At 31.8% G+C, this 18,291-nt stretch overlaps 4 protein-coding genes across 11 annotated transcripts in view; 2 read left to right on the plus strand and 2 right to left on the minus strand.

Moving 5' to 3' along the window:
* The window catches only part of LOC130672123 (homeodomain-interacting protein kinase 2), a 40,284-nt gene extending 34,219 nt beyond the window's left edge, over positions 1-6,065 (minus strand). For all 7 annotated transcript variants that reach the window (XM_057476429.1, XM_057476433.1, XM_057476430.1 and 4 more), the window contains exon 1: positions 5,311-6,065. The gene's annotated coding sequence lies outside the window, so the exon portion shown is untranslated. The remainder of the gene's footprint in view (positions 1-5,310) is intronic.
* Positions 6,066-7,560: 1,495 nt separating this feature from the next.
* On the plus strand, positions 7,561-10,128 carry LOC130672126 (guanine nucleotide-binding protein-like 3 homolog). Its single transcript, XM_057476438.1, has 6 exons — positions 7,561-7,707; positions 7,986-8,090; positions 8,179-9,283; positions 9,348-9,561; positions 9,643-9,820; positions 9,886-10,128. Exons 1-6 carry the CDS (start codon positions 7,689-7,691, stop codon positions 9,984-9,986), a joined length of 1,722 nt encoding a protein of 573 aa, XP_057332421.1. The 5' UTR covers positions 7,561-7,688; the 3' UTR covers positions 9,987-10,128.
* A 484-nt stretch (positions 10,129-10,612) lies between these two features.
* LOC130672127 (sperm-associated antigen 7 homolog) lies at positions 10,613-13,504 on the minus strand. Its single transcript, XM_057476439.1, has 5 exons — positions 13,254-13,504; positions 13,091-13,158; positions 12,880-12,968; positions 11,442-11,791; positions 10,613-10,814 (listed from the first exon to the last, which is right to left on the minus strand). Exons 1-5 carry the CDS (start codon positions 13,330-13,332, stop codon positions 10,708-10,710), a joined length of 693 nt encoding a protein of 230 aa, XP_057332422.1. The 5' UTR covers positions 13,333-13,504; the 3' UTR covers positions 10,613-10,707.
* Positions 13,505-13,779: 275 nt separating this feature from the next.
* LOC130672125 (uncharacterized) overlaps positions 13,780-18,291 on the plus strand; it is a 21,219-nt gene continuing 16,707 nt past the window's right edge. The window contains exons 1-2 of one of the 2 annotated variants that reach the window (XM_057476435.1): positions 13,780-15,854; positions 18,143-18,264. In XM_057476435.1, the coding sequence (XP_057332418.1) occupies positions 14,634-15,854; positions 18,143-18,264 (1,343 nt within the window). In that variant the 5' untranslated portion in view covers positions 13,780-14,633. The remainder of the gene's footprint in view (positions 15,855-18,142; positions 18,265-18,291) is intronic. The other variant, XM_057476436.1, reaches the window with a different exon arrangement.

Raw genomic sequence — 18,291 nt, forward strand, 5'->3', positions numbered from 1 at the left:
CAAAAGACACAAAGCCACGTACTGGTAGATGGAAGAAATTTTAGTCTTAAGAAGCGACTGCCCTAAAACTCGATGGAAAGCCTAGTGAGCACATGGCAACTCTCGTCTTTTCTCGGGCATCCGAGATGATGTAGAGTACAAGAAAGCCCTAAACAACGGTATACAGGCCAGCAAGCGTGAATGCGGGAAAGAACATATGCTCTATGCACAGATCTTAAAAATGATGTGTGAGACTACCAAAGACTATCGATTCGTGATGGTGCAATTCAGCAGGCTTGAAAACCATTCCTCCTTCAAGGGTTCAGAGCGATGGAACAGATCGTGAAATATCTTTTCCCTAAGCATTCACCAAGAGAACCTAAGACGTATGCTGTAGAAGAAAACATTCTATCATTCACTGCGGATGAGCTTTTAAGTGCACTTAGTTCCATGCTGAGTAATGAAGCTCCCAGTTCGAACGGAAATCCGATAGCAGTTGTAAAAGTTATTGCAAGTGAGCACCTGGACCTTTCGCTGAACGCTTTCAATGCCTGTGTAACATCAGGGGTTTGTGATCATCATTGGAAATAGCAATGTCTGATTCTACTAGACAAAAGCAAACCACCGCCCTTAACATCAGCGTTATTTAGGCTGCTTGGCATGAACGGTGCACTGGTAAAACCCTTAAAAAAATAACAAAAGCGCGTCATCAGACAGCCATAGATAGAAGTGGAGGCAATGTCCCGAATCACCATTGCTTTGTTAAAAGCTGCTTAGCAATCGATACTATAAAGGAAATCACGGGTCACGTTGGGGAGCTTGATGTTAAGTGCCTTTAACTCATTTAGGTAGTTTAACATTCTTGAAGCGTTTAAATCAATCCCTGAAATCCCGGTATATACTATCGCCGACATTAATGTCAGTCCTTTTTTGAAAACACTGTGAAATAAACATCCATATTTTTAAACATCTACTGAGACACAAGTCCTTAAGAAATAATCGAAAAAAAAAAAAAATCTGTAATTGAAAAAGTAAATAATAAATTAATTATATAAAAAAGGAATGTATAAATAAAAATATTTATTATAAAATATGTCTATAAAAAAATAATCTTAAAAAAAAAATTCCCTATATTAATATATAACTACAGATAAATTATAGGTATTTTTAAGATTTAAAGAAAAAAAATTTCTTATATTAAATTTTTGTATTTAAAAATTATCCAAAAAAAATATTAAAATTAATAAAATCAAAAGAAAATAAAAAATATGGCTCATATAAAAAGCGGTATAAAAATTAATGTCCTAAAATAAAATACTATATATATATATAAATATATGAAAATAAATAAACGCATTTCTATATAAGTATACCAAATAAATTTTAGTATAGTTAAATAACCGAATAATAACATATACAAAAAATTCAAAATATAAACTAAAAAATAGAACGTTTAAAAAATAATTGAACAAATAAATATATCTATAAATATAAAACTCATAAATAAATTAACAAAAAACAAAGAAATAGTAACAATAAACATCCATATAAAAAATAGAGCAAAATAAACTTACACATAATAAACATAACCAGAAAAAAAAATCAATGAAAATAAATATCCATATGAAAAACATAACCATATAAAAAAGAAGCATGAAAATAAATTTATAATAAATATATCGATTTTTTTTTTTTTTTTTTAGAGCGGCTGAGGCAGCCGTTCGGCACGTGCGTAGCTCGGGCGATCACCGAAGTTAAGTAGCATTGAGCATGGCCACTACTTGGATGGGTGACCGTTTAGCCACGCGTTGGGTTCAAAAAAAGGTCTCTGACCGTTAGGCGCGGGATGAAGATCCAGTGATCGGTAAAATGGGAATATTATCGATCACTGGAGCTTCACCCAAACCGAAACTGTACTGGCTAGGTTTTCTATGTGGTTTCCCTACGCCACTACACCTCCATTGCACGAGGGAGGTCGTAGGGCATCACCGTAATGATGCAGTACAGTATAAGCACAAGTCGGCCCACAGCCGCACAATGAAGGCAGAAAGAGAAGTAAAGCAGTTCCGATATAAAGGCAAAAAGTGTAAAAGGCCGTTACTACGGCTATATACTAGAAAAACAATTAAAAAAAATTTTTTATTTAAAAATCGATTCGGTTTGGGTGAAGCTCCAGTGATCGATAAAATTCCCATTTTACCGATCACTGGATCTTCATCCCGCGCCTAACGGTCAGAGACCTTTTTTTGAACCCAACGCGTGGCTAAACGGTCACCCATCCAAGTAGTGGCCATGCTCAATGCTACTTAACTTCGGTGATCGCCCGAGCCACGCACGTGCCGAACGGCTGCCTCAGCCGCTCTAAAAAAAAAAAAAAAAATCGATATATTTATTATAAATTTATTTTCATGCTTCTTTTTTATATGGTTATGTTTTTCATATGGATATTTATTTTCATTGATTTTTTTTTCTGGTTATGTTTATTATGTGTAAGTTTATTTTGCTCTATTTTTTATATGGATGTTTATTGTTACTATTTCTTTGTTTTTTGTTAATTTATTTATGAGTTTTATATTTATAGATATATTTATTTGTTCAATTATTTTTTAAACGTTCTATTTTTTAGTTTATATTTTGAATTTTTTGTATATGTTATTATTCGGTTATTTCACTATACTAAAATTTATTTGGTATACTTATATAGAAATGCGTTTATTTATTTTCATATATTTATATATATATATAGTATTTTATTTTAGGACATTAATTTTTATACCGCTTTTTATATGAGCCATATTTTTTATTTTCTTTTGATTTTATTAATTTTAATATTTTTTTTGGATAAATTATTAAGTACAAAAATTTAATATAAGAAATTTTTTTTCTTTAAATCTTAAAAATACCTATAATTTATCTGTAGTTATATATTAATATAGGGAGTTTTTTTTTTAAGATTATTTTTTTATAGACATATTTTATAATAAATATTTTTATTTATACATTCCTTTTTTATATGATTAATTTATTATTTACTTTTTCAATTACAGATTTTTTTTTTTTTTCGATTATTTCTTAAGGACTTGTGTCTCAGTAGATGTTTAAAAATATGGATGTTTATTTCACAGTGTTTTCAAAAAAGGACTGACATTAATGTCGGCGATAGTATAATCAGTCTCCTCTGTGAAAGAAAACTCCTATTTACAACGATAGAAGGCTATTGCAGCAGGTATCACCGCAGGAGTAGCACAAAAATCCACTATAGGTCCTGATCTCTGATATGTTATCTACAATGGTCCGTTTAGATTAGCGTTGCTTAAGGAAGCGTGGTTAGTAGGATTTGCAGATGACATCACAGCCCTAATTTGGACAATAATCTAATTCCAGGCTCTAAAACGACTCGAGGTGGTCATTGAGAGAGTTAAAAGCTGGCTCTTAAGCTATGCACTTGAGCTTGCAGTACAAAAAACTAAGCTGGTTGTTCTAACTAGGCAGAGATGGTTTCTCACACCACGGGTCTATGCCTCAAAGGATGTAAACATCACATCCAAATAAGCTGTCAGGTACCTCGAAGTATTCATAGACAGCAACCTCACCGTTAAAAAATACCTCAGCCTCAGTAGGGAAGGGTAATAAAATCTACGTCAATCCTCACGGCTTCTCCCAAACATCAGTGATCCGAGTTACAGTAAAAGAAAATTGCTGATGAGCGTTCTACAATTCACAATCTTGTATAGCGGTGAAGTCTGGAAAGACCCTCTCTCTCTCTCTCTCTCAATCTGAAGCTACAGAAGAAAAGTAGCCACTGTCCAGCGATTGGAAGCGTCACGAATCTTTTGCGCTTACAGAACGGCCTGAGAGCCGTCCTAATTATAGCCACCATCGCACCAGTCGATCTCCTAGCTTTCGAAAGGAAGAGAATTTATAATCACTGCCAAAACAGAACACTTGATGAAAGTCAGACTGCAAAAAGGAAACCACGTTGAGAATGTGAAAAGAAAGAATCGAAGACAGCAGAAAGGGCTATGGACCAAAAAGCTCATCCAGAACTTTGATGGATGAATAAATTGTGACACGGGAAGTTAAACCACTTTCTCACGCAGTTCCTTACGGGCCAAGGAGTGAACATGGAGTAAAGTTTAAAGTTGAAAACATTGTAACTCACATGGTCACAACTGAGAAGAATTGGAACGCCATCTCGGCATTTGCTGATACAATACTGAAGCGAAAAAGGACTGAACTAGAGTGTTTTCAGTTAAATAATAACTAGCCCCTTCTGGTGTCGTAGTTTTTGCTCCACAAATGGGCCAAGTTAATGCAATGGGAAAACGGTCCCGATTTAGTCTCTAAATTTGAATAAGTGAGGCAGCAGCGAAGAGGATTTTTAATGAGTAGAAATCGCACCCTACCGACCACCATCTTTAACTCATATCTATCAGAGCCTTTTGAAGATTTTTCCTCCTCCTAAACAAAAAAAAAACAAAAAAAAAAATACATACATACGTTCGGATATTATTCTGAAAATAGTCAAAATAGCTTCCTAGGACCTCAAAACTTTGACATCTGATGAAACTTCAATTTTTAAAAATCGGATTGAAACCAATAATTCCTTTTTTTTTTTAATTTCTAATTTTCATAACGGGAAGTTAGAAAAAAAATTGTACTTTTGATTGCATTTTTTTTCATTTTCTCTGAAACTTGTTGAGATTAAAGATTAAAACTTCTAAAAAATTTTTTACTTAAATAATTTATTTAATGTTTAATGCCTATTGTTTTTAACTTGATAACCCTGATTAAACAAAATGATTCACTCAATGTTGAATGCATATCTATAGTGGTAAACTATATAGTAGTAAAATTGAATTGTTTTGAATCGTTTTTTTCAATCAGGTAACCAGTTTAGACAATTTTGCAAATTTTGGAGTTATTTGGCTCTACATAAACCACAAGGGGCTTAAGAACTCTGATTATTCCCTTATGGCTTTTAGAGTAATGCTGAGATAAATTATAAAATAAAACTAAAAATTACATAACAATAGCGTATATTAAATACATAAATTAATAAAATCATACTTAGTCCAGAATTTAAAAACTAAAACTATTGGCAAGGTGAGTTTATCGACGTACTTCTCATGTTAGATCATACTCAACACATTTTCATACTCAACACATTTTCATACTCAATCTTTAGTGATATAATTAAACAGATAACCGATTTAACGTCATTACTTGTATTGATAACGCGAATCGTAATAATTTTCATCCATTATTTACGTGGTAACGTAAAATGTTATCATGAATTAATAACATTTGAAAAAGATTAGAGAAACTTACCTTTCACCCTTCAGCCAGTCACACTCTCCTTTTCACTCTTCTGTATATACACACACACACACACACAACACACACACGCGCGCGCAACTCTTCTACTGTACAATAAGGAGCTCAATATCGTCTCAACATACTTTTATATTTTTTGAAACTAGATATAGTGAATGAATCACTATAATTATTGTTATTCAGATAGTTTTCTCTCTGAATCAAAGTTGAAATCACTTTAATTGTGCTTTCGAAAGTTCTCAGCCATTTTGTACGACTCAATTATCTTCGTGTTTTCACAGTAACAAGAGCATACGTTTGGAAGTGTGTGTGAAAATAATAACAATATGGTAATTGAAAACAGTATATTTGAAAACGATTCATAGATTGAATTTAAATCTTAAACTCAAAAGAAAGAAAATCGTGTGATAAAGGGCACGTTTTTTCCCGAAATTTTACCACTTTTCACAAATTTGTTGCACTATTTTTTTCACTTTTCACGCATTTTTTCCACATATTTCACCTGCACACTTTGGTGTTATCACCAATTGTGCTTGAATTCTATAAAACACCGAAATAGTATATCACAAGGGTAAATATAATGATTTACCCTAGATTAAAAGTCAAGCTTTCATTACTGCCTTTTTTGTAGCACCTACGATATAATGTCAAAATATCACTCGTAACCACACTTGATTAATACGATTCATCTGACCACTGTACTATAGTCGGACTACTGCGAACTTTCAACACAGGTAGATGTATAGAGCAATCGTATATTACTCAGGGTGGATTCGCGTTGGGCGCTTAAAGCGCTGTGAGTACCATATCCTATAGTACTTTACATGCCAATGTATATCTATACATATGTGCTGACAGCGCGTAAGCGCCCAACGCGAATGCACCCTCAGTGTGCTAACTTGACAGTTGACGGCAATCAATGGCCAGAACTTTACGCAAAGTTGACTGCAAAAAGTCAGTGTATAATACTCGTAGGTTAGTACGGATTTATTGTCGATTTGAAAGTAACTTCCGTTCTTGAAGCTTTTTCCCCCGATTTCCTAGTCACAGACTCTATAAACTTGCCTTCGAGAAGCAGGAGTAGATTTACACGCACGAGGACAACTTCCCGTCTCCGAACATATGAGCCCTAATAGTACAGTTTGCTTTGGCAAAAGTTTACTTACAAAAGTTTCCTTGAATTTTTCGTCAAATTTCCGTCAACTTCGGACTTTTCCGTTTTTGACGTCAAGTTATATACAACTTGCTACACACAATTTGACGTAAATTTACTACCCGATTTAGAATGCAAATTCACTTCAAAAGTTGACTAAAAAAAAGTTGTCATTAATTTTTAGGCAAATTTATTGTTAATTTGACTTGAAAATTTGTTAAGTATATTTTTACCTTCAAATTGTAGACAATTTGATGTATAAATTTGCTTACCTTCTGAAATGGTAAGAATGAACATGACCGACTTTTTTTTTCGTAAATATTTACCTTTAAATTGAAGAAAAATCAATCCGCAAATTTTTCTTTCCAACTTCCGCTGTAAAATTGTCTGCAAATTCGGGTAGCAAATTTTAGGCAATTTCAATGTCAAATTACTGTCAATTTCAAGCTAACGTGGCTATTAGGGAGTTTGCTCAGCAAAAGTTTCTTTTTGAATTGACCTCAAGCTGATGCTAACTATGACATATTCCAAAATTTGACTACAATTTAAGTATAACCCATCACAAGTTGACGTAAATCTACGCTCTCTTTTGGAAAGTAAGTTAACAGAAAGTGATGCCAGGAAATTGCGGGAACGTAACTGAAGAACAAAAGTTATTCTCAATAGTATTGTCATACAAGAATCATATATTAATACATATACTAGTACATATATAAGTTGACGTATATTTGCTGTGAAATTGAAGAGACATCTGCTCAGTAAACTTTGAATTCAATTTACTCGAATCTACTGTCGTGATTGAACGGTAAAATAAAAGCCAATTTTTGCTGAACAACCCGAGTTGAATGTACTTACAGATTCATTCAATTAATGACTATAGCCGTCCCTACCAAATAGTCGTCGTCCCACTGCCATAACTTAGCAGTATTTCCTTTATAGTTGGATTAGCGAGAGTTTGCGCTTCGGGTTTTTACCCCCACCATCAAGACACAATGTCTTAGGTATTAAATTTAGATGGTGGGGATAAAAACCGAAAATATCCGAAACGCAAACTCTCGCTAATCCAACTATACCCCCACTATCTATTTTAGGACCACGTTTTCGTTGTGACTACTGTAAACTCCATTAACTCTAACCTCAAAGTAGAACAGATTGTTAAAACTTAAGTTGAACACGCGGTGGTTAAATTTTATTCAACAATTTCGACTTATTCATAAACATGGCTAAATTTTGTCTCAGTAAGTTTTATTTGAATTTAATTATTTTAATTAACATTAATTTATAACGATCCTAAAGTTAGCAGACAATTAAAAATTTTTTGATTTTTTTTTTTAACAATTAAATTTGAAGAAAAAAAAACCAAAAATATGCACATGTAGAAAATTTAAAAGACTATAAGTGTAATTTTTTTTTACTATTTTTTTTTTTTTATAATTTATCGTTTAAAAAAAAATCCAAAAATTACTAGACGTCGGCTAAATTCAGTATCATTAATTTATATTGACAAATTTTTCAGAAAAACAAAGTAAACGAATATCGGCTCGTAAAAGATATAAAATCGAAAAAAAAGTACGGGAGCATAATAGGAAAGTTCGTAAGGATGAAAAAAAACACCCTAAAAGTAAGTACTTGGAAAAATAAACAAAAATTGTGCTTCGCCCTTTGTATATTTTCATTGCAAGTGTAAAATTTAATTTAATTTTTTTTAGAAAAGCCGAAATTAACTCAAATACCCAATCAGTGCCCTTTCAAAGAAGACATTCTCAAAGAAGTTGAAGCTCTGAACAAGCAAAATGAGGAACAAAAAAAAAAACGACGGGAAGAAATGATTGCTTTAAAACGTGAAAAATTAACGGGAGGTCTGGAAAGTCTTGTAGTAAATGCAGCAGAAAAACAAAACGAACATGAATCGTCTTTAAATATTAAAATAGACAATTTATTATTTCCAACTACTAGAGAAGAAAATTCGTTGAAAACTTACTACAAGGAATTTAAAAAAGTTTTAAATTCAGCTGATGTCATTTTAGAGATTGTTGATGCAAGAGATCCTCTAGGAACTCGATGTAAACAAGTAGAAGAAGCGGTAAATTTGTCAAAGGGCAGTAAAAAATTAGTGTTGGTTCTTAACAAAGCAGATCTTGTGCCTAGAGAAAATCTAGATCAATGGCTAAAGTATTTTCGGGCAAGATTACCCGCTATTGCGTTTAAAGCATCAACTCAGGACCAATCAAAAAAATTGTGTCATAAGAAATTAGGACTTAAAAAAGAAACTATGATACAGAGTGGCTCGTGTTATGGTGCCGAATTGTTGCTTAATTTATTAGGAAATTACTGCCGAAGCTTTAATAAAATGAAGAAAAGTATCACTGTGGGTATTGTTGGTTTACCCAATGTTGGAAAATCAAGTGTTATAAATTCATTGAAAAGGAATAAAGTATGTAATGTTGGTAACACTCCCGGAATTACCAAATCTATGCAAGTAATACAATTAGATTCGAAAGTTAAATTACTCGATTCGCCGGGTATAGTATTCGCTGAATTTTATCAAAATGAGGAGGATAATTGTTCAGTTGCACTTAAAAACGCTATCAAAATACAATCGTTAAAAGATCCAATTACACCAGCTACTTTGATATTAAAACGTATACCGAAACAACAAATAATGGAACTTTATGATATAGGTGATTTTTCTACACCTGATGAATTTTTTGCAATGAAAGCTCAGCGAATGGGTATGTTGAAGAAAAAAGGGATTCCCGATCCAGTTTCAGCAGCTCGCAGTCTTATAAATGATTGGAATTCTGGAAAAATCAGGTTATTTATTTTATTTTTTATTTATTCTATTTTATACAGATATATTAATTTTATTATGTTACAGATACTATACTATGCCACCTGAAATTCCATACGAGTCCGTAGAAATCGTAAAACAAGCTGGAGATGAATTCGATATTACACTGTTTGAAAAAGAAGAAAAAATGATGCTTGACACACTAGGACAGATGTCTGAAGACACCAAATTAGCTAGTATAGATGCAGTTTCTATTAAGAGTACTGTGCCAGTCAGAACTGCTTGTAATTTAGAAAAAAAAGTATGACAAAATTACAATTCATGAGGATTTTTATTATAATTCTTAAGATCAATATGAAGATAAAATGAAATTTTTTTTCAGGTCATCAAATTACAAGAGGCAAATAAAAAAAAGGAAACGAATCGAGGCAGTACAAAAAGTACTGTAAATGTACAAAAAAATAAGAGTGACGAAGATTCAGAAAGTGTAGGAAATCAAAAATTAAATAAACTCAAAAAAATTCACTTTAAAAAACAAAAGAAAGAACGAATAAAACAAGGTAATTATTTTGGTTGTTGTGATAATTTGACTTGTATATATAATTTTTTATTAATTAAATTTCAGAAAAAAAAACAACTCAATTAGTTGATCAATTGGAGAATTTTACTATGGGAAATGATGCCGATGATTATAATTTTGACATAGATTTTAATATGGGCCAATAATAAATCATTGTTATGGATTTTCTAATAAATTTTCTTGAATAAATTTAAATTCTTATTAAATTTTTCTGCAAAACTGCCTATTACGCCAATGCATGACTTTCGATTACGTGGTAACACAGGAAATCAAAGAAAGTTATAAAAAGGAAACAAAGAGCAAGTTTTGTATTTAGTCAACGTTATTAGTTAAGTATAAGCCTACGCATACTTGAATAGTATACTGTCTCGCTCTTATAGTTAAGGATGGTTAAAACTATTTGCTGAGGCCTGAGCTTATATTTATACTAAGAGATGCATGAAACAAACTACTGAAGTTATTGTCGGAAGACTTTTTTGTTTTAAACTAATTTTACAATCATTAATAAATAAAAAATAGATTCTTGTACAAGAACAAGTATGAATTTAACTAAAATATTGAATATTATATAATTAAATCATACTTATAAAAATTTAGATATAATTAAATTAATCTGCTTGGATTGCGTCAATTTGTGGATCGAAAGATTTATAGTTATTTGGATCTAACTATACACAGACAATTCAAAACGTTTTTTCTCAGTGACTGGTTTCAATAATTTTTTTTCGACAGCTAAGTTTTGCATGAAGGAATTTTAAGGAAAACGATTAAATGAACACTGAAAATTAAAAGTACTTATTCTCAAAAAAAAAAAAAAAAAAATTCAATTACAATACTGGTAAATCAACTAGAGTTAGATTATTTAATTTATTGTGATAGTTGGTGGTTTGCTTCTTCTATTTTTTTCTTTTTTGCTTTAATGTCGGCAAGGGTTTGCTCTATACTTCTTTGATCTTTTTTATTTTCACTAGGAACTGAAAAAGAATGTATGAATAATTATGTAAAAAAGTTTAGACAATCTAAAAAAGCATACCTCAAGCACTCTTACATATTTAGTATTATCAATGTCTTCAGATGGTATGTAATATATTAGGCCGTCAGTCTACCCTGATAGACAAGCTAACAGCGAGCTAGCGACAACCTACCGCAGCAACTTGTCACCAAGTTGGCGAAAAAAATTGGCATTTCTATAAGTTAGCGACAGGTTGAGTAGATTGTCGCCAACTTTCTAGGAAAGTTGGTAACAACTTGTAGTCAACCATTACAAAAGCTGAAAGTTGTCGTCAACTTGATTGCAACTAATTGACACAACTTTCTGACCAAAAAGTCTTGCTATCAGGGATAATTAAGAATTGTGATTTAAAATGAGTCGATGCTCTGTACGATGGTTTGACACTGAATAATCAGCTATTGAAGCAAAAATAATCATTTCAACTTTGATAACTGATCACGAATGCGTTGAGTGCCAATTGCAAAATGATGAAAAAGGGTTAATTTCAGTAAATCAATAAATTTTTAAGCAAGAGTGAACAGAACGAAACACATTCAACGCTTCATGCTAGAGGTATGCGAAAAGTATTCACTTTGAATAATAGTCTTACCACATCCATAGCTGCTATTGGCCTCAGTCTTTCTTGCAGCCTCTAAAGCAGCTTCTTCACCAATGATATGTTTATACTTATCTTTGTAATTTGTATTTGGAATAAAATCATTTTTGCGTTTTTTTGAGTAACAAATTTCTTCTTCTTCTTCTTCTTCTTCTTTTGCTTGTCTTAATTTTTCATCTTGTAGTTTTTTAGCGATTTCGTCATTCCACTCTTCACCACGACGCAAAACATTTAAATGATCCTCTGAAGGAGCGTATTCCTTCTTGAATAATATAATATGTCGATCGACTCCCTCTTCTCCAAATGAGTGGGCTAATACATTGGCAACTTCAGCTACGTCATATCTGAAATTAAATGAAAATGTTTAGACACTGAGCGAAAATGCATAGGTAGATTACAACTTGTAGAAAATGGTAGAGGTAACAATAAAGGGATGCGTATAACAGTATAATAATTTTAACTAATGGTTATAGTTATCTGTACTGTATCTAAGTTCTTGAAACTACACTAATCCAAAAAATTAAGGGAATAGAAGAATTTTATAAATTTTTTAGTGATTTATAAAAGGCTGTATCTTTGTGAAAAATAGTTGTGTCAAAAAAATAAAAAAAAAAGCATTTTGAAACATAAAGTCTCTAGTTTGAAGATTTTCTGACAAAAAAAGTTTAAGCCACGATTATCGCGCAATCACGAGAAATAGCTCGAAACGAAAATTTTCGAAATTTATTTGTTTTGTTTTTAGGGTTTATGGGCTCGTAAAATTTTTTTTCAAGTAAACCAATGCGAAGCTCAGTTGGCCAATCTATTCAGCTATAATTTTCTTTTCTTCTTATTTCTGTACGATAGTTTATTGCTGAGGTATCGACTTTCAATTGAAAAAGGATCCTTTTGGCTTCAATCATCGATATCTCAGCAACCAATGGTCGCACACTAAAATTGAGGACAGCTTAAGAAGGTTCGAGGGAAGTCTACGGTTTCCGTGGCGCCGTAAAATGACCGCGAATTCTTGTATAACTTGACGAAATAAGACTTTTTTTCAAATAGCTGTAACTTTTTCAAAAATGGACTAATTTAGACGTTTTTTTTTTTTTTCAAAATTTTCATCTTTAAATGTAGTTTTCGGAAAAAAATACAAAAAAAATGAAGATATTAAAATCTATGAAATTTTTCACTTTTTTTAAAAAATCACGTTTTTCCCAAAATCCGTTTTTCTCGAAAACTAAGCAAGATATCGGAAAATTTTATTCTTTAAAAAAGTCTTATTTTGTTAAGTTCTATACGAATTCGCGGTTATTTGGCGGCGCCACGGAAACCGTAGAATCTCCAAATGGCTTTCTAGTCAATCGATCGTTACTTTACAAATATTGATTAAAGCTGCCAAGTATTTTGACAGTTCTATATTAATTAATTAATATATATGGACTTTACATACACAATACTGCGATGCACTTGATCCATCGATGTAAGCTTATATTCTTTTCTACTGTCATCTTTTAAAAATTTATTGACATTTTGTTCGACCTAAAAGTGAAAAGAGCGTTGCAATATGATTCTGTTTGTTAAAATTCTTCACTAACTTTAGAAAAACGATTAATAGGATCATAAGTTAATACAATAATTTATTGAAATCAAAATATTGAAACCTGTTCACGAAAGCTTCTGAGTCTTTCACCCTCCAATTTCTGTTGCTTTTGATGGTCATCGCGTTGTCCTTAATTAAAAAATGTTACTTAATGTATTTAATAAGCTGTCAGAATTGTAGATAACAAAAAATAACAATTAAAAGCAGGTTATAAATATACAAACTTTTTAAATATGCCTTTTGTTTTTCACTAACAACCGGTGGTTTATCCATTGAACTCAGTATGGACCCAAGTAAATCCATTTTGAATGTGTTAACGACAGAAATTATTTGAATTATTGAAAATATCAATAAAGTGTGATTCTTACGTTGTCACACAGTCATTATTTATCATGAGCAAGAAATTACGAATCGAGTATCTTAGTTTCTATTGTTTCTACGCAAAACGTTATATTAATTCTAATATACACCACAAGTCGACAGAAAGCTACGGTCGAAATTTGACATCAAATTGACTGCAGAGAGTTGACCCAGATAACCAGGGTTGCTCAGCAAAAGTATTCTTTCCTTTTACCGTTTAATTGCGGCCATAGATTTTGGGTTTATGACCGCTGTTGGTGGACGGGAAAATGAAAAAATGAAAAGCAAACGTTTATTTTGCTGAGCAACCCTGGCTATCTGGGATAATAGTAATCATCACGCCATCTACCGGAATAAGAATTTAACTGAAGCGCTTATTATGTGAAAACTAAGCCTGGTTACGGGTGACTGATAGCAATCACATTTTTGCACATTTTCGTAATGGCAAGTGGCTATCGTTGAGGTTGTCAGTGAGTTTATCCAATGGTGTTAAATTTTTTAATTATTCCTGATTATTATGATGAGTATTTATAAATGGATTCAATGTTTATTTGGATTACATTGAAAGTTAAACTAATACTTGGAGTCCAAAATAAAAGTTAAAAAATTTAAAAACTAATTAATTTATAACACTTTATTCTGCTTATGCACTGTCATTATTTATTAATGTTTGAAATCGTTCTCGAAACATTTGGTGTTGTGCGAAAATAATAAAAGTGCGACATCATGAAAACTTATTTGGTAATTTTACAAAAACTGTCTGACATCAAAGATTTATTGGATAATCTTCATAATATTGATACTAAGCTCAAGTGACAACATGTTGGATTGTTGATTGGATTAATATTTTTATATAATGACTTTTAGTAGAATAAATCAGCATTGGATTCAATGAATTTTCTTCGATTCCATTACTTTTATTGTTTAATACTATATTTACTAGTAAATATTATAAATTGTAGAAATTGTGCTGTTTTATTCTGGAGTTAACTAGTTTTATAGTACATTCAAACGACTGATTACTTTGTTTTCTCTGTTATTTATTTGAGAATCAAATAAATACAATAGTAATAATTATGTCAGCTAATGAATTTTATGTTTTTTTAAGTTATAATTTTGACGACAGTTCTATAAATGATATTCAATAAAAAAAGCTGGTCAATAAATATTTACAATGTAGGGTTGTAATTTTTGCAACTCTTATTTAATGTTTTGGTCGTGGTCTTCCGTTATAAAAAAAGAAAATGTTGGGCAACGTGTCAAACGCAAGTGCCAGTGGACACATTAGTGTATTACATTCAAAACAAGGAATAAGAACTTCAAACACACGTTTATCATGTTTTTCAGTAGATGAAAACGCCTCTGAAACTAGTGAAGAGAAACTTAAGTCTAGAAAAATTAAAGATAATAATAGAGTTATGGTTGTTTCAGAAACAAATATTAATTCACAATTATCAAATTTATGTAAAAGATCATGCCAATTACCATGCTCTTACAAAACTGAAAATTTTATACCTAAAACTACTTGTAGTGTTGATTCGAAATTTTCTAAAAGCTCACAAAGTAATCAAGCAAATAAAATATTTTTACGACCAAAATCATCTCCTATAATTACTTCAACAGTTCATAAATGCTCAACTAACACTGATTGTCCCAAACTTTTGATTGGTCCAAAGTCAGAATGTTCTGTTTCTCATAGTGCTTCCAAATCTACCAAAAATTCATCTTCATCTGATTTAAATTGTTTATATGTACAAACCAATACCAATAAAGAATTGTTAAGCAGTTCGAAAAAATTATTCTCAGTCCATCACGATATGCATGTTAATAATGAGCCGTGTTCTAGTGGTCAAGAATTCGTTCATAGAGATCAATATATAAGTAAAATTTCAAATCCAAAATCAGTTTTACCCATCAAGTCTAACAAAGTGATATGTAATGAAGCTGATAAAAACAATTCATGTTCAGTTAGAAACATGGAGGATTGTCCTATATTAAGTAAGGAAACATCATCGGAAATTCAAAATACAATATCACGTCCGATTTTTAATAATGACAACTCTAATATTACTGATCAAACGGTAAATTTAGATGGAAAGAATTCTCCAATAAATAATCTCGATTTTGCAACAACGTCTTTGATAGATGAAAAACGTTGTGGTCAAGAAATGCAAAATCATTGTATAACCTTTTTGCCTCAAGATTTACCTACAGAATTACAGTCTTCCCCCGTAAGTTATAAGGACAGAGAAAAATGTCAAGATTCTTGGCGACCTACAGAGCTTGAAGGAAATTTACTGTGTTCCATCCAACAATATAATAGTGATAATATTCAAGAACATATTATGAGGAGAAGAACTGGTGCATCTTGTCAAGCATTGAGGCACGCCGTTTCGTCTCTGAACAGACTAGATGACTTTTATACAGAAAAAATCGGCTCTGGGTTTTTTTCTGAAGTTTTTAAGGTATTAACTTTCAATGATAAATATTGGATTAGAAGAAAATACTATGTTGAATTAAGTTTCCTGGTGAACCTAGTTTTGCAGTTTTGTATAGTAGGAATACAGTATTTTACGATAGGAAAGCGGTATTCTTTAGTATACTACGGTAAAATTTCGGCGCTACTAGTACATGACGATATTTTACTGTATATTATATTATAAAGTAAAAGATCTAGTATCCCATCAGAGAACTAGTACTCGATCACTTCGTGTATTTGTATATCTATATATAGTAAAATTTAATAATTATAGATATACAAATTCATGAGTGATCGGGTACTGGGTCTCTTACCTTAGTACTTGACTATTTTTGACTGTGTTTTGAAATATATCGAGGTTTATAACGATACAGCTTTTTTTACAATATAATTGCCATAGTTTACGGTACGCACCACCACATTTTACTATACACTATCATATTTTACGACAAACTGCTGTAAAATAGGGCAGTTATGGCGTAAAATAAGGAAATTTCACATATTTATTATTACCTACAAGTATAATATCGTAGTACCGTAATTTTATTGAAATTTATTTTCCAAATTTCGTTGAAACTCCTAATTGATATCAACTGTAAATAATTTTTTTTTAAATCTATGTTTCAGCGAAATGGTAACTGCGTTACCCTTTTTTCACTTAATGCTTTAACGTTTTTTTAATTAATTATCAAAATTTTAATACGGTCATTGCAATTGAAAGTCATTGAATATTTTACAAAAGTTCTTGATGAAGAAAAATGATTTGAAATGATTCAAACCAATTGGAAATGATTTAAAACAATTTGAATCGACTAATATATACACTCAGCATATACCTTATATTATATAGTAGCTATCTTAGTCAAGATCTCGAAATTACAGTATATATTTATAGATATAATATTTTGCTGCATTCTTCTTGACTTGCTCAAGATTTACTCCAGAATTGATCAATATTGCCACTAGGGTATAGATTAAATCATTTTTCTTAATCAAGGGTGGGAACACTGTTTGAGAATGACCTTAATAAAGATATGTAAGGTTATAAAATTCAGCTGACGTTGCATTGATCAACACATGCGTGTGCTAATTAATTAACCGTTCAGCACGTGTTTTTTAGTATCACGTTTGTACTACAGCGACATCCTATAATTTGAATAGCGTCCTGTGAGCAAAATGCAGTCTAGATATGTTGGTTATGTTAATAAGGTAGCTAAATTCAGAGGACGTCATAAAAGAGGGATGTAATAGATTCATTAGTGGCTTGAATTATTGAGTAGGGATATACTCCGCCCATTTCAATAAAATTTCATGATTTAATATAAAATGTAGTGATTTAATGTGTATCAAGTGTCGCTTTTGACCAATCAGAAAGGAGTGTATTTTAATATAACATTTTATGAGGCTGTATTTAGCCATTTAGCGGCGTATTCTTCGGGCATGAGTAACATACAATAGTATATCACTGCCCTAGGTGCGTAATATACTATTAAGCATAGAAATACTTCAAAAATAAGCGGCTGAGGCAGCCGTTCAGCACGCGTGTGGCTCGGGCGATCACCACATTTAAGTAGCATCGAGCATGATTAAAACTTGGCTGGGTGACCTCTTCACTACGCGTCGGGCTTGAACGAAGGTCTCTGATCGTTAGGCGCGGGATGAAGATCCAGTGATCGGTAAAATGGGAATTTTATTGATCACTGGAGCTTCACCCAAACCGAAACTGTACTGGCTAGGTTTTCTCTGTGGTTTTACTACGCCACTGCACCTCCATTGCACAAGGGAGGTAGCAAGGCATCACCGTAATGACGTAGTACAGTCATAAGCACAAGTCGGGCCACAGCCGCAAAAATTAAAAGAGGCGATAAAAGGGAGACTTTGAATGTAGAGTCTTGTAAAACACAATCGTGATACAAGTAAAAATCAAATTATTATTACTTCAAAAATATTTATTTCGAAATGCCCTGATTGTTTTTTTTTATCATGTGAGTAAAATGAGGTGTCAAAATTATCACGATTCGGCTTAATTTCCGTAGTTCAAAATGTTTTCAGCATTAGAGACCATTTTGTTTCCTTCCCAAGGTACCATATGTGTTATTTAAAACTTTAGTTTAGTTGATTTTTCATTTTCCACTATTTTCAACGTCTTTAAAAAGAATTATATTGCGGTGGAAATTTCTGCAATTGTAAATGAGTTAAAAAATGGCACATAATAAGCAAAAACGGCAAAAGTACTTAAACATTTTATTGAGATAAAAATTGTTACATTTACAGGTTACTCACAAGGTAACGGGACAAATTATGGTTCTTAAGATGAATCAGCTACCCGCAAACAGACCGAACATGCTGAAAGAAGTTCAGTTGATGAATAAACTCAATCATCCTAACATACTTAGGTATTATATTTTTTCTATTCATTACTT

This window comes from Microplitis mediator, chromosome 7, assembly GCF_029852145.1.
Source record: "Microplitis mediator isolate UGA2020A chromosome 7, iyMicMedi2.1, whole genome shotgun sequence".
Lineage (NCBI taxonomy): Eukaryota > Metazoa > Arthropoda > Insecta > Hymenoptera > Braconidae > Microplitis > Microplitis mediator.

Coding starts and splice junctions, on each gene's coding strand:
- LOC130672127 (XM_057476439.1), bottom strand. CDS start 13,332: ATGGATTTACTTGGGTCCATACTGAGTTCAATGGATAAACCACCGGTT. Junction 11,792..12,879: donor CAAGTGCATCGCAGTATTGT/GTATGTAAAGTC, acceptor ATTTAATTTCAG/ATATGACGTAGCTGAAGTTG. Junction 10,815..11,441: donor CAATAGCAGCTATGGATGTG/GTAAGACTATTA, acceptor ATTCTTTTTCAG/TTCCTAGTGAAAATAAAAAA.
- LOC130672126 (XM_057476438.1), top strand. Junction 8,091..8,178: donor TGAAAAAAAACACCCTAAAA/GTAAGTACTTGG, acceptor AATTTTTTTTAG/AAAAGCCGAAATTAACTCAA. Junction 9,284..9,347: donor TGGAATTCTGGAAAAATCAG/GTTATTTATTTT, acceptor ATTATGTTACAG/ATACTATACTATGCCACCTG.